The sequence below is a fragment of the Physeter macrocephalus genome, chromosome 16 (assembly GCF_002837175.3).
Source record: "Physeter macrocephalus isolate SW-GA chromosome 16, ASM283717v5, whole genome shotgun sequence".
NCBI lineage: Eukaryota > Metazoa > Chordata > Mammalia > Artiodactyla > Physeteridae > Physeter > Physeter macrocephalus.
In genome coordinates this window covers 23,460,705-23,475,448 of record NC_041229.1, presented here as the reverse complement: position 1 = coordinate 23,475,448, position 14,744 = coordinate 23,460,705, and the positions used below count along the sequence as shown (strand labels likewise).

General features: G+C 38.9%; 1 protein-coding gene across 2 annotated transcripts in view; it reads left to right on the top strand.

The window, feature by feature from the left end:
- Positions 1-14,744, top strand: part of DDX10 (DEAD-box helicase 10) — a 300,441-nt gene that overhangs the window by 79,510 nt on the left and 206,187 nt on the right. The window contains exon 14 of one of the 2 annotated variants that reach the window (XM_055078804.1): positions 12,490-12,713. The exons of the other annotated variant lie outside the window; for it this stretch is intronic. Within the exon in view, the coding sequence (XP_054934779.1) occupies positions 12,490-12,684 (195 nt within the window). The 3' untranslated portion in view covers positions 12,685-12,713. The remainder of the gene's footprint in view (positions 1-12,489; positions 12,714-14,744) is intronic. 2 annotated transcript variants of the gene reach the window in all.

Below are 14,744 nucleotides of genomic sequence, written 5' to 3'. Positions count from 1 at the left end.
AGAGTAATCTTGGTTGTAAGTTTTTCCCTTTCATCACTTTAAAGATGTCCTGCCACTCCCTTCTGGCTTGCAGAGTTTCTGCTCAAAGCTCAGCTGTTAACCTTATGGGGATTCCCTTGTGTGTTATTTGTTGTTTTTCCCTTGCTGCTTTTAATATGTTTTCTTTGTATTTAATTTTTGATAGTTTGATTAATATGTGTCTTGGTGTGTTTCTCCTTGGATTTATCCTGTTTGGCACTCTCTGTGCTTCCTGGAGTTGATTAAAGGGAAGTTTTCAACTATAATCTCTTCAAATATTTTCTCAGTCCCTTTCTTTTTCTCTTCTTCTGGGACCCCTATAATTTGAATGATGTTGCATTTAATTTTTTTCCCAGAGATCTCTGAGACTGTCCTCAGTTCTTTTCTGCCTATTTCCTCTTCATTTGTTAGGTCTGGTGGGTTTTTACCTTGCTCCTTCATCTGCTGTGTGTTTTTCTGTCTTTTCATTTTGCTTATCTTACTGTGTTTGGGGTCTCCTTTTCGTAGGCGGCAGGTTCGTAGTTCCCGTTGTTTTTGGTATCTGTCCCCCGTGGCTAAGGTTGGTTCAGTGGGATGAGTAGGTTTCCTGGTTGAGGGGACTAGTGCCTGTGTTCTGGTGGATGAGGCTGGATTTAGTCTTTCTGGTGAGCAAGTCCACGTCTCTTGGTGTGTTTTGTGGTGTCTGTGGCCTTATTATGATTTTAGGCAGCCTCTCTGCTAATGGATGGGGCTGTGTTCCTGTCTTGCTAGGTGTTGGGCATAGGGTGTCCAGCACTGTAGCTTGCTGGTTGTTGTGTGAAGCTGGGTCTTGGTGTTGAGATGGAGATAACTGGAAGATTTTCGCCGTTTGATCTTATGTGTAGTTGGGAGGTTTCTTGTGGACCAGTGTCCTGAAGTTGGTTCTCCACCTCAGGCACAGCGCTGATACCTGCCTGGAGCACCAAGAACCTTTAATCCACACGGCTCAGAATAAAAGGGAGAAAAAAATAGAAGGAAAGAAAGAAAGAGAATAAAATAAAGTTATTAAAATAAAATATAATTATTGAGAAAAATTTTAAAAAGTAAAAAAAAAAAAAAAAAAAAAGGGACGGTCAGAACCCTAGGACAAATGGTGAAAGCAAAGCTATACAGACAAAATGTCACACAGACGCATACACATACCCACTCACAAAAAGAGAAAAAGAGGAAAAAAAAAATAATATATCTTGCTCCCAAAGTTCACCTCCTCAATTTGGGATGATTCGTTGTCTATTCAGGTATTCCACAGATGCAGGGTACATCCAGTTGATTGTGGAGCTTTAATCCGCTGCTTCTGAGGCTGCTGGGAGAGATTTCCCTTTCTCTCCTTTGTTCGCACAGCTCCTGGGGTTCAGCTTTGGATTTGGCCCTGCCTCTGTGTATAGGTTGCCTGGGGGTGTCTGTTCTTTGCTCATACAGGACGGGGTTAAAGGAGCAGCTGATTTGGGGGCTCTGGCTCACTCAAGCCGGGGGAAGGAGGGCTGTGGATGCGGGGTGAGCCTGCGGCGGCAGAGGCCAGCGTCACGTTGCCCCAGCCTGAGGCGTGCCGTGCGTTCTCCTGGGGAAGTTGTCCCTGGATCATGGGACCCTGGCAGTGGAGGGCTGTACAGGCTCCCGGGAGGAGCAGTGTGGATAGTGACCTGTGCTCGCACACAGGCTTCTTGGTGGCAGCAGCAGTGGCCTTAGTGTCTCATGCCTGTCTCTGGGGTCCGCGCTGATAGCCGCGGCTCGCGCCCGTTTCTGGAGCTCCTTTAAGCAGAGCACTTAATCCCCTCTCCTCGTGCACCAGGAAACAAAGAGGGAAGAAAAAGTCTCGTCTCTTCGGCAGCTCCAGACTTCTCCTGCACTCCCTCCCGGCTAGTCGTGGTGCACTAACCCCTTCAGGCTGTATTCACGCAGCCAACCCCAGTCCTGTCCCGGCATCCACCAAAGCCCGAGCCTCAGCTTCCAGCCCCTGCCCGTCCTGGCGGGTGAGCAGACAAGCTTCTCGGGCTGCTGAGTGCTGGGCGGCACCGTTCCTCTGTGCGGGAATCTCTCCGCTTTGCCCTCTGCACCCTGTTACTGCGCTCTTGTCCGTGGCTCCGAAGCTTCCCCTGTCTGCCACCCGCAGTCTCTGCCCGTGAATGGGCTTCTAGTGTGTGGAAACCTTTCCTCCTTCACAGCTCCCTCCCACTGGTGCAGGTCCCGTCCCTATTCTTTTGTCTCTGTTTATTCTTTTGCCCTACCCAGGTACATGGGGAGTTTCTTGCCTTTTGGAAGGTCTGAGGTCTTCTGCCAGCGTTCAGTGGGTGTTCTATAGGAGCAGTTCCATGTGTAGATGTATTTCTGATGTATCGGTGGGGAGGAAGGTGATCTCCGCGTCTTACTCTTCCGCCATCTTCTCTCCGGCCCTCCCATATCTTCAGTAGCACTTGTTATCATCTATCTTTTTGATTATAGCCATCCTACTGGATGTGAAATGGTATTTCATTGTGGATTTGACTTGCATTTCCCTGATGACCAATGAGTTGCTTATACTCATGTTGTTTTAGTTTGGTTGAGTATACAGAGCATAAGCATTGAAAGGCGATTAACAATACCTGTTAGCTTAGGTATGTTATAGAAATATTTTGGAGGGAGAGGACCTGTGAGGGTGGGACTTGAATTGAGTCTTGAAGAAAAGAATTTAGCTACAATTGTGATTATAAGGATTTGTTAGCAAGGTGATAGCATAAACAAAGCCTTGCAGATAGAAATGTACATTTCATGTTGTGAAAGGGGACTGGGGGGAGTTGTGAAGGTACATGTAAAGGAATCATAGCTAAATTTGGATAGGTAGGTTGTGCTAGATTAGGAGCCTCAGTATATGAATTTGATCTTGATAGTGTCAATAGGGATCATTTGACATATTTTTGTTTAGTCTGATTATATATAAATCATTTTTGGTAGATCAGTCTGATCAAAATATAAATCAAGGATAGTAGATAGGTGTCCTATTATATGCTAACGGATTAGTTGGTGTTGGCAGTGTGGATCTCTATATTGAAAAGAATGATAAATTCAGTTTGGCTCAATGGGCCAGAGTGTGGTGATTGAATAATGAGTCCCACTTTTAATATGGTATGGAAGAGTTTTGACAGGATCAGTACTTACTTCCCATTTCTAGGTAGGCTGAGGTGATAGCAGTGAATGTAAGAAACATGGAGAGAAGTGTTAATGGCATAATACTGTGGGGGCAAAATGTTTGTGACTTCTACCCTGACATTCCTTTTGATTTCTGGGTAACTTACTTACTCACCTGTATACTTTCTAATTTCTTTGACTCAGTCCCCATCCTCTTCATGCCTACCACTATACTCTCCCTATTCTTTCCTTTGGACTGTTAAATTAGTCCCCTAACCGATCTCCTTTCTCAAATCCATCCTCTAACATAGCCATCAGAATTGTCTTAATTAAAGGCACATCTAATCAGTACTATTAATGATTTTCCTTTTGCTATATATACTATGACTCCAGAGTTATTGAGTCATGGAATTCATCCTGTCAAACTTTTTATGGATTTTGGCCTTCCTGAGACCTTGGGGTACACTGCGACCATTATTAGGTTTCAGACAGAAACACGTATGCACGCACACACACACACACACACACACACACACACACACACACAAAGTAACATTGAAAAACAGTTTAAGTCTGCATAGGGGCTTCTATGGTGTAGGTATAGTAAGTGTCTAATAGACTGATCCTCCTGCAGTTAAGAATCATAAGTTTTGGACAAAACAAAAACTTAAAGACTTGAGAGAGAGCAAAAGTAAGCAGATTTTAGAGGGGAGTCAAAACTTGCAAGAAAGGACTGGCTGACAACAGGGTGGATTTTCTGTTGTGGCCCCTCTGTCCTAAGGATGGGCCACAGTAACAAAGTGGGAAAAACTCTCATATGAAGTATGCAGTCTTACTGGCCTGAGGAAAAGAGTGGGGCTAGGGCAATTATGGCCCTCAGAGTGAGAGGAGACCTCTGGAATAGAGAGCTGGAGAAGGAGAGCTCCAAATCATTTTAAGGCCATTTAACTCCCCTTTGTCAGCAAATGATGAGCAACTAGATTTAAAAAAATCAATAGACATATGAAAACATTGAGAATGTATCTGGATAATACTATCAACTAACTGATATTTTAGAACAATACATCCAGCAACTGTAGAGTATTTGTTTCCAGTTCACATGGTGTTTTCATAATACATTATATACTAAGTCATAAAATAAGCATCAATATATTTAAAAGGTTTGAATTCCTGCTGAGTATGTACTTTGATTACAACTGAATTAAAATAGGAATCAGTAAAACATCTAGGAATACCCCAAATACTGGGAAACCCAATCCATTCAAAGCCTGAAGATAGTGAGTATCCTTGCTAATAGCCTGTTTTTGTCTTCTCATTGCTAATATTGACATGAATATGCATATTAAATAGTGGGGTAGAAGTACAGAGGAATACAGAATGGGTTACATATGAATATTGAAATCTGTATCTGGATTTTTTCCTTAGGTTTATTGAGATATAATCATGTAGATTTTTTTTTTTTTTTTTTTTTTTTTTGCGGTACGCGGGCCTCTCACTGCTGTGGCCTCTCCCGTTGCGGAGCACAGGCTCTGGATGTGCAGGCTCAGCGGCCATGGCTTACGGGCCCAGCCGCTCCGCGGCATGTGGGATCTTCCCGGACCGGGGCACGAACCCGTGTCCCCTGCATCGGCAGGCGGACTCTCAACCACTGCGCCACCAGGGAAGCCCCCATGTAGATATTTTTAAAGGCCAGAATGGTAAAGGAAATAGAATTCCATCCATTATTATATACAATTTATGAAATAGGAATTTGTTACGGTGTACTATAATTCTTATAATTATCGTACTAACAGTGTTTACACTGTTAATGATGGGAATCTTTATTCCAGGAATGGGGGATTACTGCCGTATTTATTTCACTCTTCAGTAGTTTGTTAGCTTACTGAAAGATTGCATGTTTTATCAGGCCAAATTTAAAAGTTCTCTTGATGCTTAAAGGTCAAAGAACTGATCCTCTTTTGTTATTCTTGAAAGAGAGAAACCATGTAATTTTATTAAACGCTTCCTTTAAATGCTTGGTTTTCTTCCTCATGCTTCTTGGAGTTGTCACTGCTATAATTTTTTTCTGTAAATGTCAGTATATATAGAGTGTGTACTACAGTATGAAGTAAATTGTGGCTGAATCACATTTAATGTGTAAAATTTTATTAATAAAATTGAGTTATCATGAAAGAAATCACGCTGAAGCTAAGTGTTTAATGATCATTTAGAAGTCTAGAATTTCAACCAGGTGTTTATTTTGACTTAAGTTTTATTTGAGCCAAACTGAGGACAATAGCCTGGGAGACATCCTCTCAGATAACTCTGAGGAACTGCCCTGGAGAAGCATGGTTTTCAGCACAAAGAACATCGAACAAGTCTAGGATACTTTCCTTCAAGGTTTTAAAAAAAAAAAAAGATCAGCGTGTATACGGCAAGTCGGTAGGGCCTTGGCAGCTGGGAAGGGAGTCTTTTATCATCAAAGGAGAACCAGCATTGGCCTCCCAAGAAGGGAGGCATTTAATCTTTATTTTTAACATGGACGTTCTCTACTTTTGGTCAGTGCACCCATTTCTTTAATAATTAAAGCAGATAGATGTTTGATAGGCCACACACAGGTTGTTTTAGTTAGCATAAAATTCAAGTTAAATCATGAATAAGCCAGAATGACCTCCCCATACTTCAGTATGTCAAACTTTCTTTCATCAGTAGTGTGATGATTTGATATACTTATATATTGTGAAAGGATTCCTCTCACAGAGTAAATTAACACATCTATCACCTCACCTGTGTGTGTGTGTGTACATTTAAATTCTGCTCTCTTAGGAAATTTCAGTTATATAACATAGTGTTATTAACTGTGGTCACCATGTTATACATTAGATTCTTAGACCTTCATCTTATAACTGAATGTTTGTATCCTTTTTTTTTTTTTTTTTTTTTTTTGCGGTACGCGGGCCTCTCACTGTTGTGGCCGCTCCCGTTGCGGAGCACAGGCTCCGGACGCGCAGGCTCAGTGGCCATGGCTCATGGACCCAGTCGCTCCGCGGCATGTGGGATCTTCCCGGACCGGGGCACGAACCCGTATCCCCTGCATCGGCAGGCGGATTCTCAACCACTGTGCCACCAGGGAAGCCCTGTTTGTATCCTTTTACTAGCCTTTCCCTCTTTCCCTCATCTCCCAACCCCAGGCAACAACTTTTCTACTCGCTTTGCAGTGACTAGTTTTTATGTGGAGGTGTTAGAAGTACATTTGTGCAGGGTCTTCAAATTTAATCTAAGATTAAACCTGCTGATTTGCTTCTTGCTCTTGATGTGTACTCAACACAAGATAGAAAAAACAAGTAGAGGTGTCCTAATGCTGCCTTCAGCATGGCAGTGCTTTGGGTTTCTGCCACCTATTTCTGCTGTTCTCTTTACTTTCTCTCTTGTGGCATAAATTGGGTAGAGGTGGCTCACCAAGTAATTTATGTAGAGCTTTGGTTAAATTCACAGCTGTCACCACTGATAGCAGGAACATCCAGTAGTGTTTTATCTAGTAACCAGTGATGCATGTGATGCATGTTTTGCATCACTAGCATGGATCCATCTTGGTGTGCTTATGAATGAGTAGGTAGCTGGTGAATATCATGACTCAGTTGAAACAGTTTTTGTTGTTCTGGTCTAACAGCCAGATTGGATTATCATATGCCATGTAATAGTCATTCACTGTGGAATGATCACAGTGGTGAAAACTTGTGATATCTATTTGAAATGGTTTTGTATTTGTCATATTCATATTATATACACTTCTAAAATAGAATTGGTTGAAAATTACAAGACAGTATTTTTCCCAGCATTAAACTATAAACATAGCCTAACATTTTGCCATTTTGAGCAATGACACCTTAATTTTTTATATTTCCTAGGCAATTCAGTGTTATTTTTTGATGCCAGATTTTGAGTCACTACTAGACAATGAATGTCACAAAAGTTCCATTTTTGTCCCTTGAGGCCTGGCACAGTAGGTACTAAATAAATATTTGCTGTATTGAATTCTGGTAGCCAAACTATAATGTTAGAAAACGTATAGCTCTTTATCATCAACTAGAAATGTGTTTCATATCGATTACCAGTAACTTTTAGCAGTCTTTATTTCAGAAAGGAGACTTCATAATGCATAATAATTTGTACAAACCAAATTTGTTTAATTTTTTTTATAGATGGACTAACAGCACAACCGGAATGCTCATTAAAAATTTATGTCTTAATCATAAGGCACAAACCTTGCATAACTACTTCCGCACTTATCCTTCGTTAGAAAAAGTCTATCTAAATAGAGCCACTATTTTTTAATTTTCAATTTTAAAAGTCTACTGTCCTTTACGGGGAGGGGGAAGGGTAAGCTGGGACGAAGTGAGAGAGCGGCACTGACGTATATACACTACCAAATGTAAAACAGATAGCTAGTGGGAAGCAGCCGCATAGCACAGGGAGATCAGCTCAGTACTTTGTGACCACCTAGAGGGATGGGATAGGGAGGGTGGGAGGGAGACCCAAGAGGGAGGAGATATGGGGATATGTGTATACATATAGCTCATTCACTTTGTTATACAGCAGAAACTAACACAACATTGTAAAGCAATTATACTCCAATAAAGATGTTAAAAAAAAAAGAACAGAGGCATCCTAAAATTTAGATTGTTCACAAACAAACAAACCTACAAAATGGAGTCATCCACTCCAACATGGATAAACATTCCAAAAGGAAGCAACAGTACTGTATGATTACATATTGCCCTTACAAGTGTTAAAGCTACTACGAAATGCCCAACCATTCCCCACCTGTCACGTTTTTAGTGGTTACACTTTTTTATATATCATGAGTGCAAAGGATTCTCTGTGCATTGATTCGTGTAAATAACTGGTTCAGAACAAAGTTGGAAGCTAGAGTAAGCATGTAAGATGTGTAGTTCCTATGGTGTGTTCTCATTTGGAAAGTGAAAAGCATCATGGAAAATTGGAAATACTGAATGCAGGACAATTAAGCAAAAATATTCTCCTGGAATTAATTTGGAAATATTTAGGAAAGTTTTATATTAGTGAGTTATCAAATAATTGAGCTTAATTTTAGATTTAGTATTATTCTGAGCCAGATAGTACTTGCTTTTATAGGAGTATTAAGAAATTTAGTGACTTGAAATTTCTTAGACTTTTCTTGAGATGCCTTATGAATGTAAAATGCTGAATGCAGAGTGGGGTGTGTGTGTGTATGTGTATGTATAAAGTAACATATTTATATATTATATTTATTTTTGGCTGCCTTTTCCCTAAAAGTCAATTCAAGACATCAGTCTCTCAATTTACCGTTTTAATTCAGTGTTGACAACTATTCTCATTCATTAAAAATTTTGTTTCTAACAAAGTTAGTTTTGATGCTGATTTATGTTGTAGTGAAGTAATGGACTCTATACAGGCTTGTTTTTTTGTTCACATTTGATGCTGCTGTTCTTGCTGGGATGTATCATATCACTGAACTATTTACTGTTCCTAGTACACAGTATGACTTTAAAGGCCCAGTCTTAGTATGACCTTCACTGTATGCTTTCCCTGGTGGGTTGTCCAAGCTGAGTGAACCATACCTTCATCACTGTTCTCTTAGTGTTTTATACATTAATATGTTTGAGTATATCATTCACTTTACAAGGATTATTTTGGTAGTGCCAAGTTTGGAACCTATGGCCGTAATCTAGTTTCCATGTAGAATGTGCTTGATGAAGCATTGGGATATAGGAAGAAAATATTAGAACCTGTATTTGCTTATCTAATCCTTTATACTTTTCTTGTATAATTTGATTTCATATACACCTACATATATTCATACACAAATTTTGTAAGTTAAAATGTGTATTGGGTACATATTTAAAATGTTTTTACTGAAAGGTGTAAGTGATGAAAAACATTTGTAAACTAAATATATAATAGGTGGGTAAAAGTTAAATTAGAGAGGTAATGTTAGGAATCGGAGAGGAAGGGAAGTAGTTTAAGATATAGTGCAACCTTTAGCTGTAGGTGAGAGGTAAGATAAGAATAAGGTGGGTGACAGAAGGATCAAAGAAATTCCATTTTCTCATTCATAACTTCAGTTAGCCTGGGGGATCTATGAGAACAGAGGGCAAACCTTGCTCACGGTTCTATTCCCTGTACCTATCTGGGTGAGTAGCCAGGAGAATAGCAGTTAAAAACTAGAAAGTCAGCATCAGAAAAGGTTGAATTTTCAGCGTGATGCACTTATATCTGTTTAATTTGCATACTCTACTGAAATGCATTCTCATGCTTCCTGCCTTTACTGTTCAGGAAATCAGATTTTGTTGGTTGAATGTTATGACCCCAACCCTAACAGTACAGATGCTACTGATGGGGAGTAAATGTGGGCCAGGAACAAGTGTAGGCTGTGCAGCAGCCCTGGTGCAAATGGCTGTGGCTTTATAAAACCTGTTCTTGGCAGGAGGTGCTGCCTCCCCTGGGGATTTAGAAAAACCTAGAGGTGTCCGTGAGAGGCTGCAAAGAGAAAAGCTGCACTAAACAGTGCATTTTAACAATGTAATTAAAAATACAAATCTTTCTGCAAATAAAACTACTTGCCCTTGAGAAGGTCCTTGATGTTACTTCTTATAGCTTCTATGCAGATTTTTTTCTGTAATTGATTTATATAGGAGTCATAAGTCTACTGAAAAAAAAAAAAGAAAATAAAATGTCTACTGAAACTTTTAAAATCTGCTTATGAACTAGCCTGGGTTGGCAAACTACGGCCCCTGAGATAAATCTGGCCTATTACCTGTGTTTGTAAATAAAATTTAACTTTTTAAATAAATTTTATTGGAACACAGCAGAGCTCATTTGTTTATGGTTACTTTCTGGCTGCAGTAGCAGAGATGAGTAGTTGTGTAGTTATGACAGAGGCCATGTGGGCCATAAAACCTGAAATATTTTATTATCTGACCCTTCACAGAGAAAGTTTTCTTACCCCTGAGTGAGTTGATCTTGCAGATATTTTATGAATAGTTGTTTCTCTTTACTCAGATTTTTTTTTTTAATGTTTCCATGGAGAAGCTTACCTTTTATGAGACAGTATAGTGGAATGATTAACAACATTGACTCTGGAGTAAAACTTTGTGAGTTCAGGTCTTGCTTCAGCCACTTGTCAATTTTGTGACTTGGGGAATATTACTTCTCTTCCCTTTAGTTTCCTTTCTGAAAAGTAGGGCTAATAATAGTACTAGCTCAAAGGCTTGTTCTAAGAATTCATTAAGTAAAGTGTCTAGTGTATGGCAGGTGCTCAGTAAATAAATATTAGCTGTTTTCACTACAGGTTTTTTTTTCTTTGAAATCTGAAATATAATGGTAAAAGGAACAATTCTAAGATCATACATCATGTCAGAAGTTTGTACCTTCCCTCATACTTAGCCTCTGGCTACAATGATTTCGTTAGTGCTGCTACAGTTTTCTTCTTTAAAGATATTTGTCCAAACCACACGAAGTTTAGTTTGTGGTAAATTTTATTGAATGTGATTTCTGTTGGTTAATCCTTGTTTATTTTTCATACACTGACTTCATAAAATTCAACCCAGTTGTTCATTGGACTGGGTGATTCTTACATAGAGAATTTATCAGTGCTGTGGACCTCATGCATCTGGATGTCAAACTCACTGAGATCAAATTGCATTCTTCATCTGCTTTAATCATATTGCAAGCATAATGAAGTTCAAATTTATAGTTGTCTTGAGAATAGGCTGCAGAATTGATGAGAGGTAAATTGAAATTGACCCTGTATTTTCACTCAAGTTAATTTACTCACTTCACTGTGTATAGTTGGATTTGTCTGTTGATTTAGGATATTATGGACTTTACCCGATCTTTGGTTTACATAGTCCTGAACTAGTAACCTTGTTCCTATAATATCTTTTTAGTTTTGCTCTTTGAGCTACAGATAAGTTAGAGCTGTGAATAATTTTCTGCAGACTTCAGGTTGCTTACTTTTGGAAGTTCCTTTCAGAGCAGCTTGTCTAAAACCAGTAAGGTAGTATTCTCATGATGTTTTCAGAGTCTATTTGTGCTTTCTTGATGGCTTGTGATGGCCATTAGGCTTTTTTGGGCTATTCCTACAGTGAGAAAAACGCAGTTCTTACGTTTTGGAAATTACAATCAACATCCATCTACTCATATCTTGCTTTCAGATTCTTTTGGTCTTAATTGAAGGAAAGTGTTGTCAAGTCATTTATTAAGTAGAATTATCTCTCTTGTAAGTCCTAAAGCATACCAACACACATTATCTCTCTTGACCTAGAAACTATCTGAAAAATATAACAGATAACAGAGCTATCTGAAAAATATAACAGATAACAGAGCATTGATTTTAGTCCGGATCTATATTTTGATAGAGGGTAAGACTGCTGAGGAAGGTGCTGTGTTGGAAGGTGGATGACTTTTTGGAGGCCGTGGTCTATGGTTTCACTAGTTCATTTCAGGTGTAATTTCACCAACCCAATCACAGAACTCTCCCATCTCTCCCCACAGAGAATTCTTTAAACCAAAACATCAGCCTGTCTGCATTCACCTTTATTTCCATCTCTTCCTCTTTTCCTGTTTCTATAGAAGAAATGTTTGTTCTCCTTTCCATGATTCATTTTGCATATCAAAATCATTTGATTTCTAGAAACTCAGTTTCTGCCTTTTGTGTTCTTGTCTGTGTAATGTAAGCTACACCTGTTAATTATAGTTTTATGTAATTATCCAGATAAAAATATTTACTGGTAACTGTATTTTTATAATTTTGAATACATTTATGGGATTTGGGAGCAGATGTGTGCACATGACACTCTTTTTATTTATTATGATAATTTCCATACTCATCGAAATGCGTGGATCCAAATAGCCAAGAGTTCTGTGGCCAAGAATGCCCGACCCACCCAGGGGTTTCCTGAAAAAGCATGGTTATCTTCCTTGGTGTCAACCTTAGTAATCAAGCTTCTCTTTATAGGCTTGTGATTTTATTATGCCTAGATTTGACCAAGATGTTTGACTTTTTAGTTCCTTCTGGAACCATCTGTCCATTGCCCTGTTGGAAACTGTCATACTCTCTGACCCTAATTTCTTAACCTTCCAGCCTTTATAATCTATTATTCTTCCTCTTCTTGTTTTCTGGCTTTTCCCTGATCTCTGAGCCCCCAAGTCAGTACATTTTCTTGCCATTTGTCAGCCTTAGCTTCCTGTATTTCCTTCCTGTCTGCTTTCTAATTTGTGATCGATTGAACCTTTTTCTTTTTTGCTTTGTTTCTTTCAGTACTTTTAATGCCATTGCATTCTTGTCTTTCTAACTCATCTGCCCAACAGACTTCATACTGGAATTCACCTGACCGTCCACCTTCCGCACGCCTGGACCTGGGTTGCCACAACAACCTCAGCTGGGCTTTGCTCTTTCCGCCTCCTCTTACGCATAGTGACAACATCAAATTTTTACTCTTCCTAAGCCTCCTAACCAGTCATCTCCCTGCTCAGTTTCATCAGATGACTCCAAAGAGAAAATAGCTACCATCTGGCAGAAAATCTGGTTCATGGTAAGTAAGCGAGGGGTGAATCTATAATACATTTTTTGTATCCTCAGCACCTACTGCAAGTTCATGTGCTGTGGGTATTCTGGATGTTTGACAATGTTGTATCATTTATTTTAAAAATTTATACCATCTCAGCCTATAAAGGATTTGAAATAGCTCACAGGAAATACATATTAAACAGTGAAATAAACTTAAAAAATGAAACTTTTGGATTTTATAAAATGTCAGGACAAGAGATATATATATAGCATGGGGAAAATGGAATAATAGAGGGATTGTACTACTTTCCTGTAGCAGCTTTAACAAGTTATTACAAACTTAGTGGCTTTAAAGCAACACAAATTTGTTTTCTTACAGTTCTGTAGTTCACAAGTCTTAACATGGGCCTCATTGGGCTAAAAACAAGGTGTCATCAGGGCTGTGTTCCTTTCTGGAGGCTCTAGGAGTGAGTTTTTTTCCTTGCCCTTTCGATTATAGAGAGGCTGCCCATGTTTCTTGGCTTCTGCCTTCTTTCTTTGTCTTCAAAGTCAGCAACAGTGGGTTGAGTTCTCACATCACATTGCTCTGACCTCTTTGCCTCCTCCCGCTTTTCAGGATCCTTGTGATTATATTGGACTCACCTGGATAATCCAGGGTAATCTCCCCATTTTAAGATCAGCTGATTAGCAACCTTAATTCCAATTACAACCTTAATTTCCCTTTGCCATATAATGTAATAGATTCATAGGATAGTGGGATTAGCACGTGGACATATATTTTTGGGGGGGAGGATGGTGTTTTTCTACCTACCACAGGGACTGACTATAAAATCTCACTCAGTTGTTCTAGTTAAGTCATAATTGTGTCTCTAAGATGCCTTTAAGGTAGCCGAAAGGAAAATAGGAAATATTGCTTGTTTTATATTTATTTTATATATATATTTGTGTGTGTGTATATACATATATATGTGTGTGTATGTATATATGTGTGTGTGTATATATATATATTGCCTTTACTAACAAACATACCAGTTCTAATAATGCTGTTAAAGTATAATCCACATGATCTTTTTAGTTCGTCCCTCAACCATGTTGACTTGCATTATTGAAGGTTGGTATTAGATGGTTAATAAAAGTAATTATAAATGAATAATGCAATAAAAATTAACTTGTTTATCTTTTAGATGCTATATAATTGTTTCCTTAAATTATTTGATTACGATACAACTTAACAAAAAACTGTGTCTAAGTTCCTTGTACTTAGAGCGCTCATACACCTGTAAAACCAAAACAAAATAAAAAACAAAGCTAAAAACCAGTGCACTTCAAATAAACAGCATTCATTTTATGAGCTCGGTGATACTGTTTTGAGTTAGTCATGAACGCAGGGGTTGTGTGGTGAGTCAGTGCTCCTACTCTGCTCCAACTTCTCTACCTTTGCTCCTGCAGTTCCAGCACTTCTGCTTCGTGCCAGTACGGTTGTCAGGACTCCACTGAACTCAGATGTTAGTTAGATTTGGTTGTAGGATCATCATCCAGTTGATCCAGAATGTAAACTAAGCATTTTAGATTGTCATTGAACTAAAAATGCAACATTTTAAGTTCTTACAGCGAATTTATAGTTCATTGAGACCTCTTTTTCTACTACATCAGTCCCAAGGCTGCTTTGATGACTCCAAAACTAAAGTCGGCAGAACTTGGTTTATTACCATCATCCTGCATCTTTTTTCTTCATCGGTTAATAGCTCATGACTGAGATTTTCCATACATTTCTTTATTCCAATAGCTCAGATTAGGATGTGGCAGTAAGACTTGATTTAAAATAGTTATTCCAGATGACATATTTTATCAGGAATTAGTGTTATTACAAAATTACAAAGTAATGAAGGAATTTTCCAGGCATTCATGCTGTGCCAAAAAAGCAGGTATTTTTGTGTGGAGGATGCTTGGCCTAGCCTCCTTCCATTTCACTGCATAGCTGATTTTGTCTGCAAAAGAAAGAGTTTTGATGTATTCAGAGAAATTGCCTGCCCTGATTCACTGCAAATAAAAATAT